At 40.2% G+C, this 16,317-nt stretch overlaps 1 protein-coding gene across 1 annotated transcript in view; it reads right to left on the reverse strand.

Moving 5' to 3' along the window:
• Positions 1-5,967: 5,967 nt before the first annotated feature.
• Positions 5,968-16,317, reverse strand: part of ttn.1 (titin, tandem duplicate 1) — a 685,821-nt gene continuing 675,471 nt past the window's right edge. Inside the window, exons 301-307 of the mRNA XM_041201521.1 lie at positions 15,663-16,238; positions 15,272-15,577; positions 14,591-15,184; positions 8,334-14,203; positions 8,070-8,223; positions 7,431-7,724; positions 5,968-7,315 (exon numbers count right to left, since the gene is read on the reverse strand). Of these exons, the coding sequence (XP_041057455.1) occupies positions 7,017-7,315; positions 7,431-7,724; positions 8,070-8,223; positions 8,334-14,203; positions 14,591-15,184; positions 15,272-15,577; positions 15,663-16,238 (8,093 nt within the window). The 3' untranslated portion in view covers positions 5,968-7,016. The remainder of the gene's footprint in view (positions 7,316-7,430; positions 7,725-8,069; positions 8,224-8,333; positions 14,204-14,590; positions 15,185-15,271; positions 15,578-15,662; positions 16,239-16,317) is intronic.

Genomic DNA, 16,317 nt, shown 5'->3' on the forward strand with positions numbered 1-16,317 from the left:
TGCACAAAATGGCCTAGCAAATAGTAGCTTGTATAAGTGCTTAGATTGGACAAAAAAATTTAGCAATGGCAGAGTGGTATTAATAGATTTTAACCTTCATATTGATTGGGGAAAGCAGAGATAACTAAAGTAGTGGAACGAGGAATGCCTTTGCATGTTATTCTTTTGGACTTGAAAAAGGCATATGATAATGTCCCTCATAAAAGACTGTTTGCTAAAATTGAAGCTCATGGAATTGAAGGTAAATTACTGTTCCAGACAGGAAATTGGCTAAGCACCAGGAAACAGAGAGTAAAGATAATAAGCAAGTATTCTAATTGGCAGGATGTCACCATTGGTATCCCGCAAGGATCTGTCTTGGGGTCTCAACTGTTCACTGTATTCATACAACATAGAGTCAAGAAAACAAGAAATTGTAATATTTTTCTTCTGGTAATAACCTTGGCATATTTTCTTACGTACTGGATGCCAGGCTGTAATTGGTTTAAGAGCATGAGTGTCTAAAGTTAATAGTAACAGTGATTTTGATATGTTAATAAACCAAGACGAGCTTCATTCAGAGTTTTGCATAAAGCAATAACAAGCATAGTTTTGAATTGAGTTGTTTTAGTTCAAAGTGGGTATATGCAGTTTGTAAAAAGGTGTAAGGAATTTGGGTAAGTTTGTTTTTACAAGTCTAAGAGCCAAAGTGAAGAATGATTTAATCAATTCTGGGAAAAAAGCATTTCTGAAGAGGCTAGTTGAGATAATAGAGAGGTCAAAAGGAAGGAACGCATTTAAGGAAATACTGAAGCCTATGTGAGGGGGGTAACTGTTTAGTTCTCCCAGAAGACAGCAGGATAGCTGGTCAGAACTCCCAGAAGACAGTGTGAACAAGGCCAGACCTGAAGGCCCAGTCGCTGTCAGCCTCAGAGGACATCCCAAGGTAAAAAGGCACTGTGTAGTAAAAATTACTGGACATCCATAGATTCTAAAATCTATAAGGATAGTTGCTGAACAGGAAAGGGGCAGGTTGGCTTTGAAGGTAGTTAAGATTTGTGAAACTATTTTAAAGTACTGTTTACTGTGTGAAGCCATTCATGTGTTGCGTGTAATTGTGTTTTATTTGTTTTTCTTTATTCTTTTAATAAATGTTTACTATAAAATCATCACAAGTAGACGTGGACATCATTTCCTGATTTTCTGAACCACTCCTCACACTATACAAATTGCAAAAACCGTTTTGGCAGCTGTTTCAAGTTTCCCTCTGGGATTTGAGCAGCTTGGCATTTACCACCCGCTGTGCCATGTCAGTAGTTGATGGGACAATAAGCCAGATATCCAAACTTGATCTTACAAACATTAGAGTATCATGAACTTTTTTTATTTTATTATTTATTCATGTGGTATGGGCCTCATGGACAAGGCCAGCATTTATTGTCCCTCCTCTAATTGCACTTTAGAAGGTGGTGATGAGCCACCTTCTTGAGATGCTACAGTCCATGTAGTGTAGGTACACCCATAGTGCAGTAAGGAAGGGAGTTGCAGGATTTTGACCCAGCGCCAGTGAAAGAATAGCGATTATAGTTCCAAGTCAGGATGGTGTGTGACTTGGAGGGAACTTGTAGCTTGTGGAATGTGGAGTAGGCTTAGTGGATCAGTTGATCTGTTCCTGTCTAAATTTACCTTTTGTTCCTATGATAGTTGCTAATTTTGAAATGCCAGTTGCGGAAACAAGATTCACACTAACTATAGTATCCTATATAGTCTGTGGGACCATTGCATATTGGGTTAAGGTCCGAATCTGAGTTAAAACAATTTTTTGCTGAACATGGGACTTGCAAACTCTGCACTATAAAGAAAATGTAAAGTATAAACATCTCTACATCGGATGGTGAAATGCCTAAAGTAGCCACTCAAAAATGTTTGTGATGATTTTGAATATGTAGTCAAGGACCTGATAACAATGACCAAGCTCATTCTCAACTATGAAATTATGTGTAGCGCATGACTCATTGCTGTAAACTCAGAAATAGGAATGCCCTGGGAGAATCACAATTAATAAATGTGTAGATTTAAATTTGAGACGCTCATGAATACTGAAGCAAATGTTTTACTTGCATGTAATTTATATTCAGTAAGGTTATTTTGAAGCAACTGAAGCATATAGCATAAGGATATCGGAACAGGTGTAGGCTATTCAGCCCCTCAAATTTTTCTGCCTTTCAATAAAATCATGGCTGTCATGCATCTTGATTCCATTTTCCCTTTTTGGCTCCATATTGCCTTAATACCTTTACTGACACCAAAGTATGGAGAGAGTTAATACAGTGGAGGGCTGTGACAGAATACAGGATATTAATAAACTTGTAGAATGAGCAAGTAATTGGCAGATTAACCTTAATATAGATAAGAGAGAGGTGAAACATCTTGGTGGGAAAGAATAAGGAGGTCACATACCCCTTGTAAAATGTGTCCAAATTGGGTAAAGGAGCAAAGGGACTTGCGATACAGACACAAAAAATTAGTGAAGCAGGTGTATAAGGTAACAAGAAAAAAGCGAAGAAAGCACAGGTAAGTTATGTTAAACTTGTGTAAAATCTTGGTTAGGCCACACATGGTGGAAAGTTCTGGTCTCCATATTACTAACAGGATATGCAGGCACTGCAGAAAGTGAAAGAAAGATTTATTGAGATGATTGTAGAACTGAAGTGTTTTACCTATTAGGAAAGATTGAAAAAGTTAAGGCTTTTTTTCTCTAAAAAAGAGACTGGGCTTTTTAAAATTCATTTGCGGGATGTGGGTGTCACTGGCTAGGCCAGCATGTATTGCCTATCCCTAATTGCCCTTGAGAAGGTGGTGGTGAGCTGTCTTTTTGAACCACTGCAGTCCATGTGGTGTAGATACACCCACAGTGCTGTTAGGAAGGGAATTCCAAGATTTTGACCCAGCAACAGTGAAAGAACAGTAATATATTTACAAGTCAGGATGTTCAGGGGCTTGGAGGGGAACTTCCAGGTGGTGGTGTTCCCATGTGTCTGTTGTCTTTGTCCTTCTAGATGGTAGTGGTCGTGGGTTTGGAAGGTGCTGCCCAAGGAGCCTTGGTGAGTTCTTGCAGTGCATCTTGTAGATGGTACACACTGCTGCCACTGTGTGTCAGTGGTGAAGGGAGTCACTGTTTGTGATGGGGTACCAATCAAGTGGGCTGCTTTGTCCTGGACGGTGTCAAGCTTCCTGTGTGTTGCTGGAGCTGCACTCATCCAGGCAAGTGGAGAGTATTCCATCATACTCCTGACTTGTGCCTTGTGGATGGTGGACAGGGAGTCAGGAAACCAGTTACTTGCCACAGGATTCCTTGCCTCTGATTTGCTCTTGTAGTCACAGTTATATGGCTAGTCCAGTTCAGTTTCTAGTCAATGGTAAACCCCCCAGGATGTTGATAGTGAGGGAATTCAGCGATATAATTCTATTGATTGTCAAGGAGTGATGGTTAGATTCTCTCTGGTTAGAGATGGTCATTGCCTGGCACTTGTGTGGCATGAATGTTGCTTGCCACTTGTCAGCCCAAGCCTGAATATTGTCCAGGTCTTGTGGCATTTGGACGTGGACTGCTTCAGTATCTGAGGAGTCGCGAGTGGTGCTGAACATTGTGTTATCATCAGCGAACATCCCCACTGCTGACCTAACAGTGGAAGGATGGTCATTGATGAAGCAGCTGAAGATGATAGGGCCTAGGACATTACCCAGAGGAATTCCTGCAGTGATGTCCTGGAACTGAGATGATTGGCCTCCAACAACCACAACCATCTTCTTTTGTGCTATGTATGCCTCCAACCAGTGGAGAGTTTTACCCCAGATTCCTATTGACTCCAGTCTTGCTAAGGGTCCTTGATACCACACTCAGTCAAATGCCGCTTTGATGTCAAGGGGAGTCACCTCTTAAGTTCAGCTCTTTTGTCCATGTTTGAACCAAGGCTGTAATGAGGTCAGTAGCTGAGTGATCCTTGTGGAACCCAAACTGAGCATCAGTGAGCAGGGTATTACTAAGTGCTGCTTGATAGCACTGTTGATGAACCCTTCCAACACTTGATGGTCGAGAGTAGGCCGATGGGGCGGTAATTAGTCGAGTTGGATTTGTCCTGCTTTTTGTGTACAGGACATACCTGGGTAATTTTCCACATTGCTGGATAGATGCCAGGTAACCAATAGAGGTCTTTAAGATTATGAAAGGGCTTGATAGGGCAGACAGAGAACATGTTTCCTTGGGGGCAAGACTAGGGGACCATATATATATATATATATATGATAGTCAATAATTTAATGGAGAATTCAGGTGTAACTTATTCATCTCAAAGACTGGTTGGAATGTGGAAAAGCTGCCACAAGAAATAATTGCCAAATAGCATAGAGATATTTAAGGGGCAGTTAGATGAATACATGAGAGAAATCACATTGCCCTGGAGTCGACACGCCCTCAGTGGGACAGAAGACCTGCCCTCTAGAGCTGCCGGCCAATCCATCAGTCCCGGCAGCACCACAAAGGCATCAATGGCAGCTGCTGGGACTACAGGTTTGGAGAGGAGCCCAAGACCTAGGATCCCCAGAGCAGGTAAGTCCGGGGTCTTGGGCTGGGAGGGTTTGGGATCATTACGGAGAAGGGGAATGGTGGGGAGGGAACAAGTTTAAGAAAGGGAGTGGGTAGGAAGGAACACAGGAGGAGGTGGGGGGGGTGGTTTCAGCCTAAGAGGGGCCACCCCGTGAATGTCAAGGGGCAGCCCCCGAAGAGCAGACCTCCCCTTCCTTCCCACCCTTTAACCATTTCAGGTCAAAAATAGGGCTTCCCTCTCTGCTACTCAAGCTGTAGGCAGAATATTATTAGGGTCAGTGAGCTTGATAACAAGCCTAATTGACCCTTAATTGCTAATTTTAATATGGCACCTGTCTGCCCCCCATATTATGGGGATGAACTCTGGAATGGGTGGGAAGGTAGTGGGATGAGCACCCACTCCATTTTACGTGCCTCCCACCCCCAACCCATGTGGGAAACACATCTGCTTGGGGCACATAAAAATTCAGCCCAATGTATCAATACCCCGTTGCTCCCATTTACACTACCTACTGTGCCACCTAATTAAGTGTCATAAGCAAATGTGGAGAAACTGCTCTCTAGTGAAAACATTGATAATTATAGAGAAAAGCTGAGGCCCCAGCATAAATTTCTGGGGAACTCCATTAGTCACATCCTGCCAATTGGAGTACATACCCATTACCCTACTCTCTATCTCCTAAATAATATACTACATATGTCAATAGATTGCCTCCAATTCCATATATATTCATTTTTTCTAACAGTCGCTTGTTGGAACCCATTGAATGAATGCCTTCTGGAAGACCATATAAATAACCCTAAATACTCCCTGATCTACCACCTCCTTAAACAAGACCCAGACATTGTGCAGGCCTGGAGGATGGGGGTCTTGAGGAAGAAGCCAGAGGGGATGCAGACCCTGTGGGAGTGGGGGACTGCCTGATTTGGAAAGTGGACCCTTGAGGGAGGGTCCTGTTCCCACCCAAAGACTGAGCAAGGTGACCAGCTGGGATTCACTCACCCCTGAATTCCGCCTGCCAGCCTCAAAATTGAGGTCGGGCGGGAAGTGACCTCTTAAGGCCTCAATTGGACTGTGTGTGGCCCGGCCACCCTCGGCTTTGCTTGTCTCATGTAAAACTGTGGACAGATTGGGGGCGGGATGACTATCCTGGGAATTTTACATCCCCACCCATCTGCCCCCCACCATCACTAGGCTATAAAATTCTGCCCATCTTTATGCTTTTATCTTCTAAATTTCTGTATTGAATTTCTTTGGGAATTATCTTTTTTATTCTGACATAGGTGTGAGCAGTTACTAAATTTATTAACTATTTTGTATGTTTTGTGTTGCTGTTTTATGATTTTAGTTGATTGAACTTGTGAAAAAAAGAAAGCAAACATTTCTAGGTGCAGAAAGCATGCTTTATTTCACAATCAGAAATACAATTTTACTTATCTAATTCTCAAGGAGGCTCAATAAAATTAAATAAACACTACTTATTCCTCTAAAGTTACTGCAAAGGGCATTACAATGTTGGAGCACAAAGGGTTCTTTTCAATGTCGTTAATTTCTGTTACTTATGCCCTCAAAACAGATAACAAGAAATAAAATTCTACAATTACCACACAAAGTCAGTGCACCCCATGGAAAATCTGAACCTCCTTGAGTTAGCACTATTTCCACATAGGAGTACTTGGAACAGCTTGTTGAAATGAGGGTATGCCAGGTTGATGTATTTTTCTTTCAAACTATTCAAGTAGTTACAATGTTGGAAACAGTGCACATTAAAGATGGTAATACAAAGTAATGGCCGCTTATACTTTGTATTCATAGTTGACCATCTTGTCTGTGTTAAACAGTGATATGACATAGTCGGTTCATTGGCTAAAGTCTTGTGGTGTTATTTGCAGGAGGGTATTTGTAAATAGCATCACAGACGTAACCTTCTAATTCCACAAACTTGTATTGCACGTATCAAGGTACTGTGCATAGTATCATCTCTTGGGTGTAGGCTGTCTTCAGCAAGGAGCCTCTCTACCTGCTGAGGTATTCTTAGACATCAACATTGTGTTGAGGCGCAAATTTTATTCCAAGTTGAACAAGGTAGTCGTCCTATTCAAACTTTCCCCTGCCAACTATCAGTTTCAAAAGTTCCATTAAAAATCTCATAAAACACAAGGTACAAAACTTCCATAACCGTTTAGTTCGGCTATATACAGTATGTACATGTCACAGAAAATGGTTAAAAATTCCTAAATCCAAGTGCAATAATCCCATAATGCACAATCTACCATTTGTTCAGATATTGTCTAGTTTGGTATAAATGCACAATGTCAGGTTAGGTAAAAAAAAATTTAAAATAATATATACAAGTCAGAAATTCAAGTTCATAAAGTTAAAGTATCTATTTTGAAGTTTAATTTATAATGTGTCAGCAGATTTAGATCTTTAAATTGATCTAATTTTAATATTTACAGTGGCAGAATCCGATCCAAATTCATTTGAGAGCCTTAGAGTGTAGCGTCCTGCATCATTTTCTTTGACACCTGTGATAATGAGTGTTGTTAGATCATCTGTTGTTTCAATGTGGAATCTGCCACCATCCTCGTCATCAGAAAGAGGTCTTCCCCCACGTGACCATTTCACTTCAGGCATAGGATCACCAGAGAAGGCACAGGAAACTGTTAGAACTTTTCCTTTCTCAATAGTGATATCTGATGGTAAAGCTTCAATTTTAGGAGAAGATCCTGTAAAAAACATACAGTAAACAGATTAGCTTTTCTTTCCAGCATGTTGGTACAACTGGATGCAATTAATAGAAAAAGTCAATTTTTAAATATTTTAGTAATGACTTAATATCACCTTTAGTAATACCAGTTATCATTTTGCCAGTACTTGCTTCCAATTGACTCATACTGGAATGCTCCATAAAAGAGCTGGAGCTCATTGATAGTTTTGATTCTTTGAAAGATGACATGCTACTTGAAGACATGCTGGCAAATTTAACTTCGGACATGCTGCTGCTGGCCTCTTGTTTGGTCATTTGCATTGCCTTGGAAGAGAAATGTTCTTGTGCCTTGGAAGAGAAATGTTCCTGCATGCTAGCAGAAGCACCAGTCTCCAGAACTACCATTTTAGAAGGTTCTTCAATTCGAGCTGTGGAGCAGAGCAAACAGATATAATGCATAAATGGCCTCACTTTTGACAAACTGGAAAGGTAAAATCATTAAATAAACATCAAAATCTGGGTTCTACTCGAGTGTGCCATTCATTATGTACTAACATACCAAATAAAACATTGAAACATCTGCATCAAGTTTATACTGTAAAAATGTAAATTTGTTAAAATTATTCAATTAATTGCCAGCCTTTTGTTCGACATTGTATTTAAGAAAGAAGTTCATGAACAATAAAAAGTCAATGTAAATCAGGTGTACAGAACACCCAAAGGTCATAAGATCATAAGACAAGTAAAATAATGAATTTAAGGCAATTGCATACCTAGTACAATTAAAGAAGCTGTTGCAGAACACTGTCCATGGAAATTCTTTGCTGTTACTGTATATTTTCCACTGTCAGAGACTGCTGCATTCAGAATTTCTAGGGTGTACTTGCTTTTCAAACGACTCACTCTCAGATTTCTTGAAATTGCAATCTGGAATATGAAACAAGTTTCTTTTCATTATAAGCCAAAGAACATACAAAATAATTTGATTTGGAGAACCACATAAATGAATAGCAAACTTATATTAATAAAGTACTTACAGGATGATTGTCTTTCATCCATTCAACCTCTGGAGAAGGATCTCCTGATATCTCACAAGTAAATTCTACATTTTGTCCTTCATTAACATTTTGGGACTTGGGCTGTGCAACGAATGTTGGAGCATTTGATTGTTTTTGCTTAACTGTTAAATCAAATTGACATTTAACTATTCCATGCTCAGTTTTTGCTTCACAGGTGATTGCGCCTTCATCTCTGAAACTGATCTTTTTGATGGTTAAAGTGTGGTCATTTCCAGATACACCATATCGATAATCTTCTGAATTGATAAGCTCCACACCATTTGAGACCCATTTCACATTGGAAACACTTGGTATGTTGGCCTTAAGTATGGCTTTCTGGCCATCTACAGCAGTCATTTGTACCCTTGTGGCTGTAATTTCCGTGTATGATGTTTTATGTTCTTTTTTCACGAATTGTTCCTGAACCACTTCTGTTTTTCCATATGATTTAACAGCTTTTTTATGAACATCTGCTTTTGATTCAGTTATTCTGGCCACTTTGGTGACAATGTTTTTGAATACTTGACCAACTAAGGAAAAAGTGGTTTTGGAAACACCTCCTTCACCAGTGATTTCACAAGTGTATTCTCCTTCATCAGTTGCATTAATTCCATGGATACTGAGATTGTAGACACCATTAGCAGCATATTCCAATTTGTAGTGACTATTTTCCCTTATTTTATGTCCATCTTTGAACCAAGCCAATTCTTTCACATTCAGAACTGTGCTCTCAACTGCACATGTGAGTTTTACTGTACCATCTTCAGCAACTTCAGCTTTCAATTCTTGAAAAATCTTAGGTGGAGCACTTGCAGGGATCTCTACTCGTTCTGCTGAAGGTGTTCTGAGAGTTGGAGGTGACTTAACTCTTGGAAGAGAAGTGGCCAATTCTGGTGATTTGACTCTCTTGGGAGTCTTCATTGCCTCTGAAGACTTTGCACGAGGTTCAGGGGTCTTTACCGTTGGTGCTGCTACAATACCTGTTTCTTTTGCTCCAACTTTTTGGATAGTCAGAGTAAACTGTGCTTCTTGTTTTCCTTCAGAGTTTTCCACCACTACTGTATAGCTTCCTTCATCAGAAGACTGAACTGATGAAATTGTAAAAGTAGATTTATACTGTGTTGTCATAATAAATAAACGTTTGGAGGATGAAATTCTTCTTCTAGCGTGCATCCATGTCACAGTGGGTGTTGGCTCACCATCAATGCCACAGGAAAATCTAACCGATTCTCCCTCTACTACCGTGACTGACTGTGGTTTTGTTACTATTTTGGCTGGAAGAGTTTTCTTAGATGCATAAATTGATCTTTCTTTTGAAGCATACATTTCAGAACTGATCGATTCCTTTACTTCTGACTTTTCTATTTTAGTTTCTTTCATTTCACTGATCTCTTCAATTTCTGTTGCTTTTCTGATAGTAGAGAGTTGATAAAAATCAGTCTTTGTCAATTCAGGTACAAGTAATTTTGGTTGCTCCTCATCTTTACGGCGAGATAGGTAGGTAAAATAGTCACCTCCCGTAATATCTAGTGTTGCATAGTCAGAAGCCTCTCCTTTATAATTAGAACTAACAACACGATAGGTTCCACTATCTTCAGCCTGACAATCCCGAATTTCTAGTGTTAGGACACCATTCATGTCAGTAAATTGGTACTTTTCACCCTCTTGAATTTCTCTACCATTGTGGTACCAACTGATTTCAGCTCTTGGCTTGGACAGAACATTTAGAGTGAATCTAGTATTTTGACCACAGGGGATGCGGTGAGAACGCATCCTCAAAGTTATACGTGGACTATGGTCAAGACTGAAAGGCTGTTGAGTAATAACTTCATACTTTCCTTCTGAAGTCTTCTGAGTCTTTAGAGCAGTTTTCATTGACTCATATCGTGAAAAGATGTCAAACCTAGCAGTCCTTTCAAAGCGTGAAAGTGAGCTCTCTCGAGATACTGGACTTGGTGAACGGGGACGTGTTCTCTCTGGTGTGGGTGATCGTCTTTCCAAGCCTTCGCTTTCAAGTTCTGCAGGACGTCGTCGAGGTCTGATCAGTTCAGATACAGGTCGCATCAATTCAATATAAGTTGGGGAAAGTGATCTTCTTCTCCTAAGAAGCCTTGAGACAGGTGGAGATTCTTTACGAACGTATTTCTTAACTTCAATGGCTTCTTCTTCTTCTTCTGCTGATTTTGTCACTAAAATCTCTCTTTCTCGTCTACTTTTGATCCGTGTTTTTTCCTCATGCTCCATATACTCAAGTTCTTTTTGGTAAGCTGATAATTTCTGGACTGTAGCAATTGGTCGAAGCAGCTCTTCATCTTCTCTGTCTTCCATCATTCTTTGCCTTTGTTTTGGTGGTTTATAAATAGCTTTGTCATGACGCTGCCGGAGGTCTATAAAACTTGGGCCAGCTTCATATTTGGAAGGGATGTGATATTTTTGGTATTTGCCATATTTTTTCTCCTCTTCCGCTGCAGCTAACTGTCTCTGCTGAAGCGCTGATAACTCAAAACGTGGAGGGCTACGGCTTGGAGGTGAAGCAGAAAATCCTAATACAAGTTCTTCCTCAAGACGTAATCTTTCTTCTTCTATTCTCTTCATTGAAAGGTACTCATCAACAGGGCGGAGTAATTCATCATCTGACAAATCACAAAGTGATCTCCTTCTTGGTCTGTAATATATTTCATACTCAGGAGATGGCGTGCGCCTTCGAGCTGGTCTAACCGTTTCAAGATCATCTTGTGACATTTTTGGTATACGCCATTTGGGCTTATACTGATCAGTAAAGCGTGGCAAAGGCATGACATAAAACTGTTCCCACCTGGAGAGACGGATTCGTTTTGGTCGTTTTGTTACAATTCTCTCCATGGGTGCTGGCATTTCATATTGGTCTCTCAGTTTCCTGTACCATTTCATGTCAGACAATGGCACAAAATGTTTGATCTCTTGATTCTCTTCAATTGCACTTGCTGCATGCACACGAGGTTCTGGAATATCATAAGGCATACGAAGTCTCTTTTCTTCCTTTTGTTTTTCTACTCTTGAAATTTCATATTCACCTTTTACATGCTTAGTGCTGATAGCTGGTTTGTACATTATTGCAGCTTCTCGCAGAGCTTCCTTTGCTACGGCTGTCAGTGGAACTGCTTCGACATTTGCAAGAATTTCGGCCATTCTTATTGTTTTGTTCATTTGTTTCTCAACATGTCGCTGCCGTTCCTCCTCACTCTCATAATGACGCTTGACATAGGTCATGCGTTCAACTTTTAGATAGGCCTGGCAGCTCGCAGATCCAGCGCTGTTGGTAGCAATAATTCTGTAAACACCAGAGTCTTCTGGCAAAGTATCTCTTATGTGCAAAACATAGTAGTCTAAACCTTCATGGACAATTTCAATATTCGGACCTAATGCCAAAGCCTGTCCATCTTTCTCCCATTTCAGAGCAGGAGGTGGTATGCCATGCACTCTACATTCAAAACGAATGCTTTGGCCTTCCATGCACTCTACATTTGCCAATAAACGTTTAAACATTGGTCTCAAAGTGTTATCTGCTGCAGGTGGGTGAGGTAATACTGTTAATTTGGCTTTGCAGCTGTCCTCACCATATTTATTACGAGCCAGTACTGTGTATTCAGCATCATCATCGTTTGTTATGTTGTGGATTATTAGTTGATAGAGGCCTTTGTCAGAAATAAAAGTATATTTTTTGTCATCTTCACCAGGTTTGATCTTCTGTCCTGATTTCAACCAAGTTACTCGTGGTTCAGGGTGAACTGTTATTGTAACACCAAATCTGACATCTTCTCCAATATATGCAGAACGCTTGTACAAAGGCAAAGTAAACTCAGGTGGCCTCTCAAGGAGCCTCATAGCATCCACCTTACGTTTTACTTTCTTTACAGTGCGTTCCATATAGAATTTACGAATTTCTCTGACACTGCTCACAAATAGTTCTACATAGGAGCTATCTTCACCATAGTCATTTACTACTTTGCATCTGTAAGTACCATCATCTGTCTTGTTTATGTCTTTAACATACATTGTTGCCAAACCATTTTGGTAGGTAATTTCATATTTGTCACTGCATTCCAGTTGCCTGACACCAAAGTACCAAGTGACTTCGGTAGATTGGTCATAATTTTCTATCCTGCAGGTATACCTAACGTGACCACCTTCTTCAGCAGAAGCGTGCATAATTTGTCCAGTAAGTGGACCGATTTCAATTGGAGCTATCTTAACTTTGGCAACTGTAACTCCCCGTTGAGCTCTTACAGCTCCACCAGAAGAAATTCGAGCAACAGAAACAACAACATTTAATTCTTTCTTAACTAAGGTCTGATAGTATCTTCTGTGTCTCAAAGTCTTAATCACTTTGGTGCTCATTTTTTCAGTCTTCTGTTTCAACCATGGATGTTCAAGAGCATCAGCAGCTGTCATCCGAGCCTTCCTTTCTTTGACCAACAGGCGATCAATGAAATCTAGAGCTTCAGTGGTGACATCTTTGAAAGCTTCATCCTCAAAGCTGTACTCCGCTCTAGTAATGTTATCAATAATCTGTTGGTTTGTTTCAGCAACAAATGGATTTAGACCACTAAGAAGTACATATACAAGCACACCTACTGACCACATGTCAGTAGCTGCATTGACCATATCATGCTGATGGAGTTCAGGTGCTGCATATTCTGCAGCAGTGAATTGGACTCTAATATTGTCACCAGGTTTGAGCTGTCGGGCTTGTCCAAGTTCAACAATCTTAAGAACAGAGCTCTTTCTTGTGGTGTAGATTATATTCTCCGGTCTGATATCAAAATGGCCTACATTCTGATTGTGTAGAAAGTCAAGTGCTTCACAGATCTGGCGGGTGTAGATGATAATTTCCCTTTCATTCAATTCAAAGTTGGTTGTATTAATGCGTTCAAAGATATCAAGGCCTGAAATGAACTCAAAGACCATAACCAATTCTTCAAGGCTCTCAAATGATTCATGTAGCCAAAGAATATTCTTGTGCCGAGCAATATTGAGAATTTCAATCTCTTTCTTCACCAGCACCTGATCAGCACCCTTTATTTTAACAAACTTCGCCATGTATGTTTTCTTACTGATATTTTCAATACACCGATGAACAATACTAAACTGTCCACGCCCCAGCTCTTCAGCAATTGTGTATCGACTGTGAAGTTCTTTAATGGTTGAATGGGTAGCTTTGCATTTGGTAATCTCTATTGATTCATCAACCTCTTCATCATAGTTCAGAACTCTTGTCTTATCTTCTTTTGTGACTATAGGATCGGTTGGCTCTGATGGTTGGCTCTGGCCAAACTTGTTCTCAGCAATCACACGGAACTCGTAACTGGTCTTGCCGAAAAGATTCACAACAGTGTAATGCGTATCACGCGACTGTGCAACACGAATCCACATCTCTGCTGTTGTTGCACATTTTTCAATAACATAGTTAATGATTCTGCTTCCACCATCATTAGCTGGAGGATTCCATGTTAATATAACAGAATCGCGTGTAACGTCACTGACTTGAATTCCTCTTGGTGCGTCAGGCACATCAGCCACATCCAGTTCAACTGTTTGTTGATCTATGCCAAATCTGTTCTTGGCACATACGACATAGAAACCAGCATCTTTCCTGTCAACTCCGTTAGGGAACACAAGAGATGTGAATGATCTTGTCACTATTACTTGGTAATGACCATTATTATCAATAAGATCTTGGCCCTTCTGCCATGTGATTATAGGATCAGGTCTGCCACTGAAAGGAATTTTAATGCTTTTAATTTCGCCGCGGAGAGCATGAACTGCACCCATGCCTTCCAGATGTTTAGGTAGATGAATCTTGGCAGGAACTGGAAACAAGAAAAAAGGAATAGATAAATATTGAGAGGCAGAAAGTTATTGCAAAATAGTGAACTTAACAGGAGTGAAGTTGGTCTCGGGGGAAAATGCAAAATGGGCAATAGTGAACTTAACAGGGGTGAAGTTGGTCTCGGGGGAAAATGCAAAATGGGCAATAGTGAATAAACAGCTTGCTTTCCACCCCATCCAATTATTTTTTTCCAGTGACTTCAGTGAAAAAGTAAATTGAAGTAGAAGAAATTGGGTGGTTTGCAAAATGGGCTGCTGATTCACCCACTTTGTGCTAGCTCCCAAGACCAATACATCCCAAACGTGTATAGAAATATATCCTCTCACTATTATAAAACATGTTTAAGTAATTGGTATCTGTTACACACCATCAACATCCAAAGAGACTGTTGATGAAATGGAACCTCCTTGATTGACTGCTCGGACTTGATAAACAGAGGCATCTTCTCCTGTGGCACTAGTTATTACCAACTGGTGGTATCCTCCTTTAAATTCCAAGATCTTTACTTTTTCACCATCAGGCTCAATTTCTTTTCCTTGTTTAAACCATTTCACAACAGGTTTAGGATGACCAGTAATCTTGCAAACAAAAGTGGCATTGCCCTTATATTTCACACTCAAGTTGTGTATTTCTTCTTTGAACTTTGGTGCTGTGATGGGTACGTCACACATTGGAACAACAGGATCAGATAATTCACTCCAGTCACTCTCACCGCCAAGGTTTTCACATTTGACACGGAACTCGTACTCCAAGCCCTCAATAAGGCCTCTCACAGAGTAAACTGTTTCATGTATTTCATCGGTTGTTACAGCAATCCATTTATTTTGCTTCTTCTCTCGTTTTTCAAGGTAATAATTTCTAATCTTTGCACCACCATCACTGGCAGGTGGTTTCCATGAAACCACACAGGAGTTCTTTGTAACCGCAGTTACAACAGGTTTGGCTGGTATCCCAGGCTTCTCTATAGGGAGGAATAAGTATACATATTATAATTCAAAATATAGCAAGATAGTGGACAAGTAACAACTCAATTTATGTAGATACTTACCAAATGGACTCTTGATTATGACAACAGAGGAAACTTCTAATGGCTCACTGACACCAAACTGATTTTGAGCAGAAACACGGAAATAGTAGCCAGCACTGTCAATGAGATTTACAATTCTACAAGATGTGCCAGCAATAGAGGATGATACTAGATGCCATTTGTCACCTTCCTTGGCTTCACGTTTTTCTACAATATAGTTGGTAATCAAAGCACCTCCGTCATCAACTGGTGGTTTCCAAATGATTACTGCCGAATTCTTCAGCAAAGCATCAATTACTATAGGTCCTTCAGGCATATTTGGTTTATCTATATGTAAATGTAGATGATATTAGATATACTATTTGAGTGAAATATTCTAGCAATAACTTCTATAAAACTAACCATAGATTACCTTGGATTTCTACGTTAAATGTTGTTTCAGCTGTTCCAAATGCATTGCTCAGCTGCACCTTGTATTTCCCAGTGTGGTTCTTCCGTTGGATATTTCTCACTACAAGGTGAGTATAGTGTTCTGTGTTTTCTATTGAAACATTTTCTGAATCTGTCAAGGGTTTCTTTCCATGGAACCAGCGAATAGCAGGCACAGGACGCCCAATGTATAAAACATGGATGCGAAGACTGGTACCAACACCTACAAGGTAGTGGTCTTTTAATGGGAACGCAGGGTGGAATTGTGGAGCAGCCTCGAGCAATACTTTACCACTGATCTCAGTTTCTCCAACATCATTAGTAGCTCTGCATGTATACACACCTTCATCATCCTGATCTTCTGTTACAATGGTAATTGAATGATTACGTCCATCTGAACTCATTTTGTACTTGCGGCTTTGTTGCAATTCTTTTCCAAAATGATACCACCTAATGTCAGGAAGCGGTCTACCAATAATCTGGCAGGTCAGTTTGGCTGGCTCACCTAGCTTAGCAATAACTTCAGCAATCTCTTGCTTAACACATGGTTCTTCTCCAGCTGTTGGTAAGATAAAAGAAACATGAGTATGAATAACTTCTAGCAATGCAAAAGACATATTGATTTAAATTAAAACACA

This window comes from Carcharodon carcharias, chromosome 12, assembly GCF_017639515.1.
Source record: "Carcharodon carcharias isolate sCarCar2 chromosome 12, sCarCar2.pri, whole genome shotgun sequence".
Classification (NCBI taxonomy): domain Eukaryota; kingdom Metazoa; phylum Chordata; class Chondrichthyes; order Lamniformes; family Lamnidae; genus Carcharodon; species Carcharodon carcharias.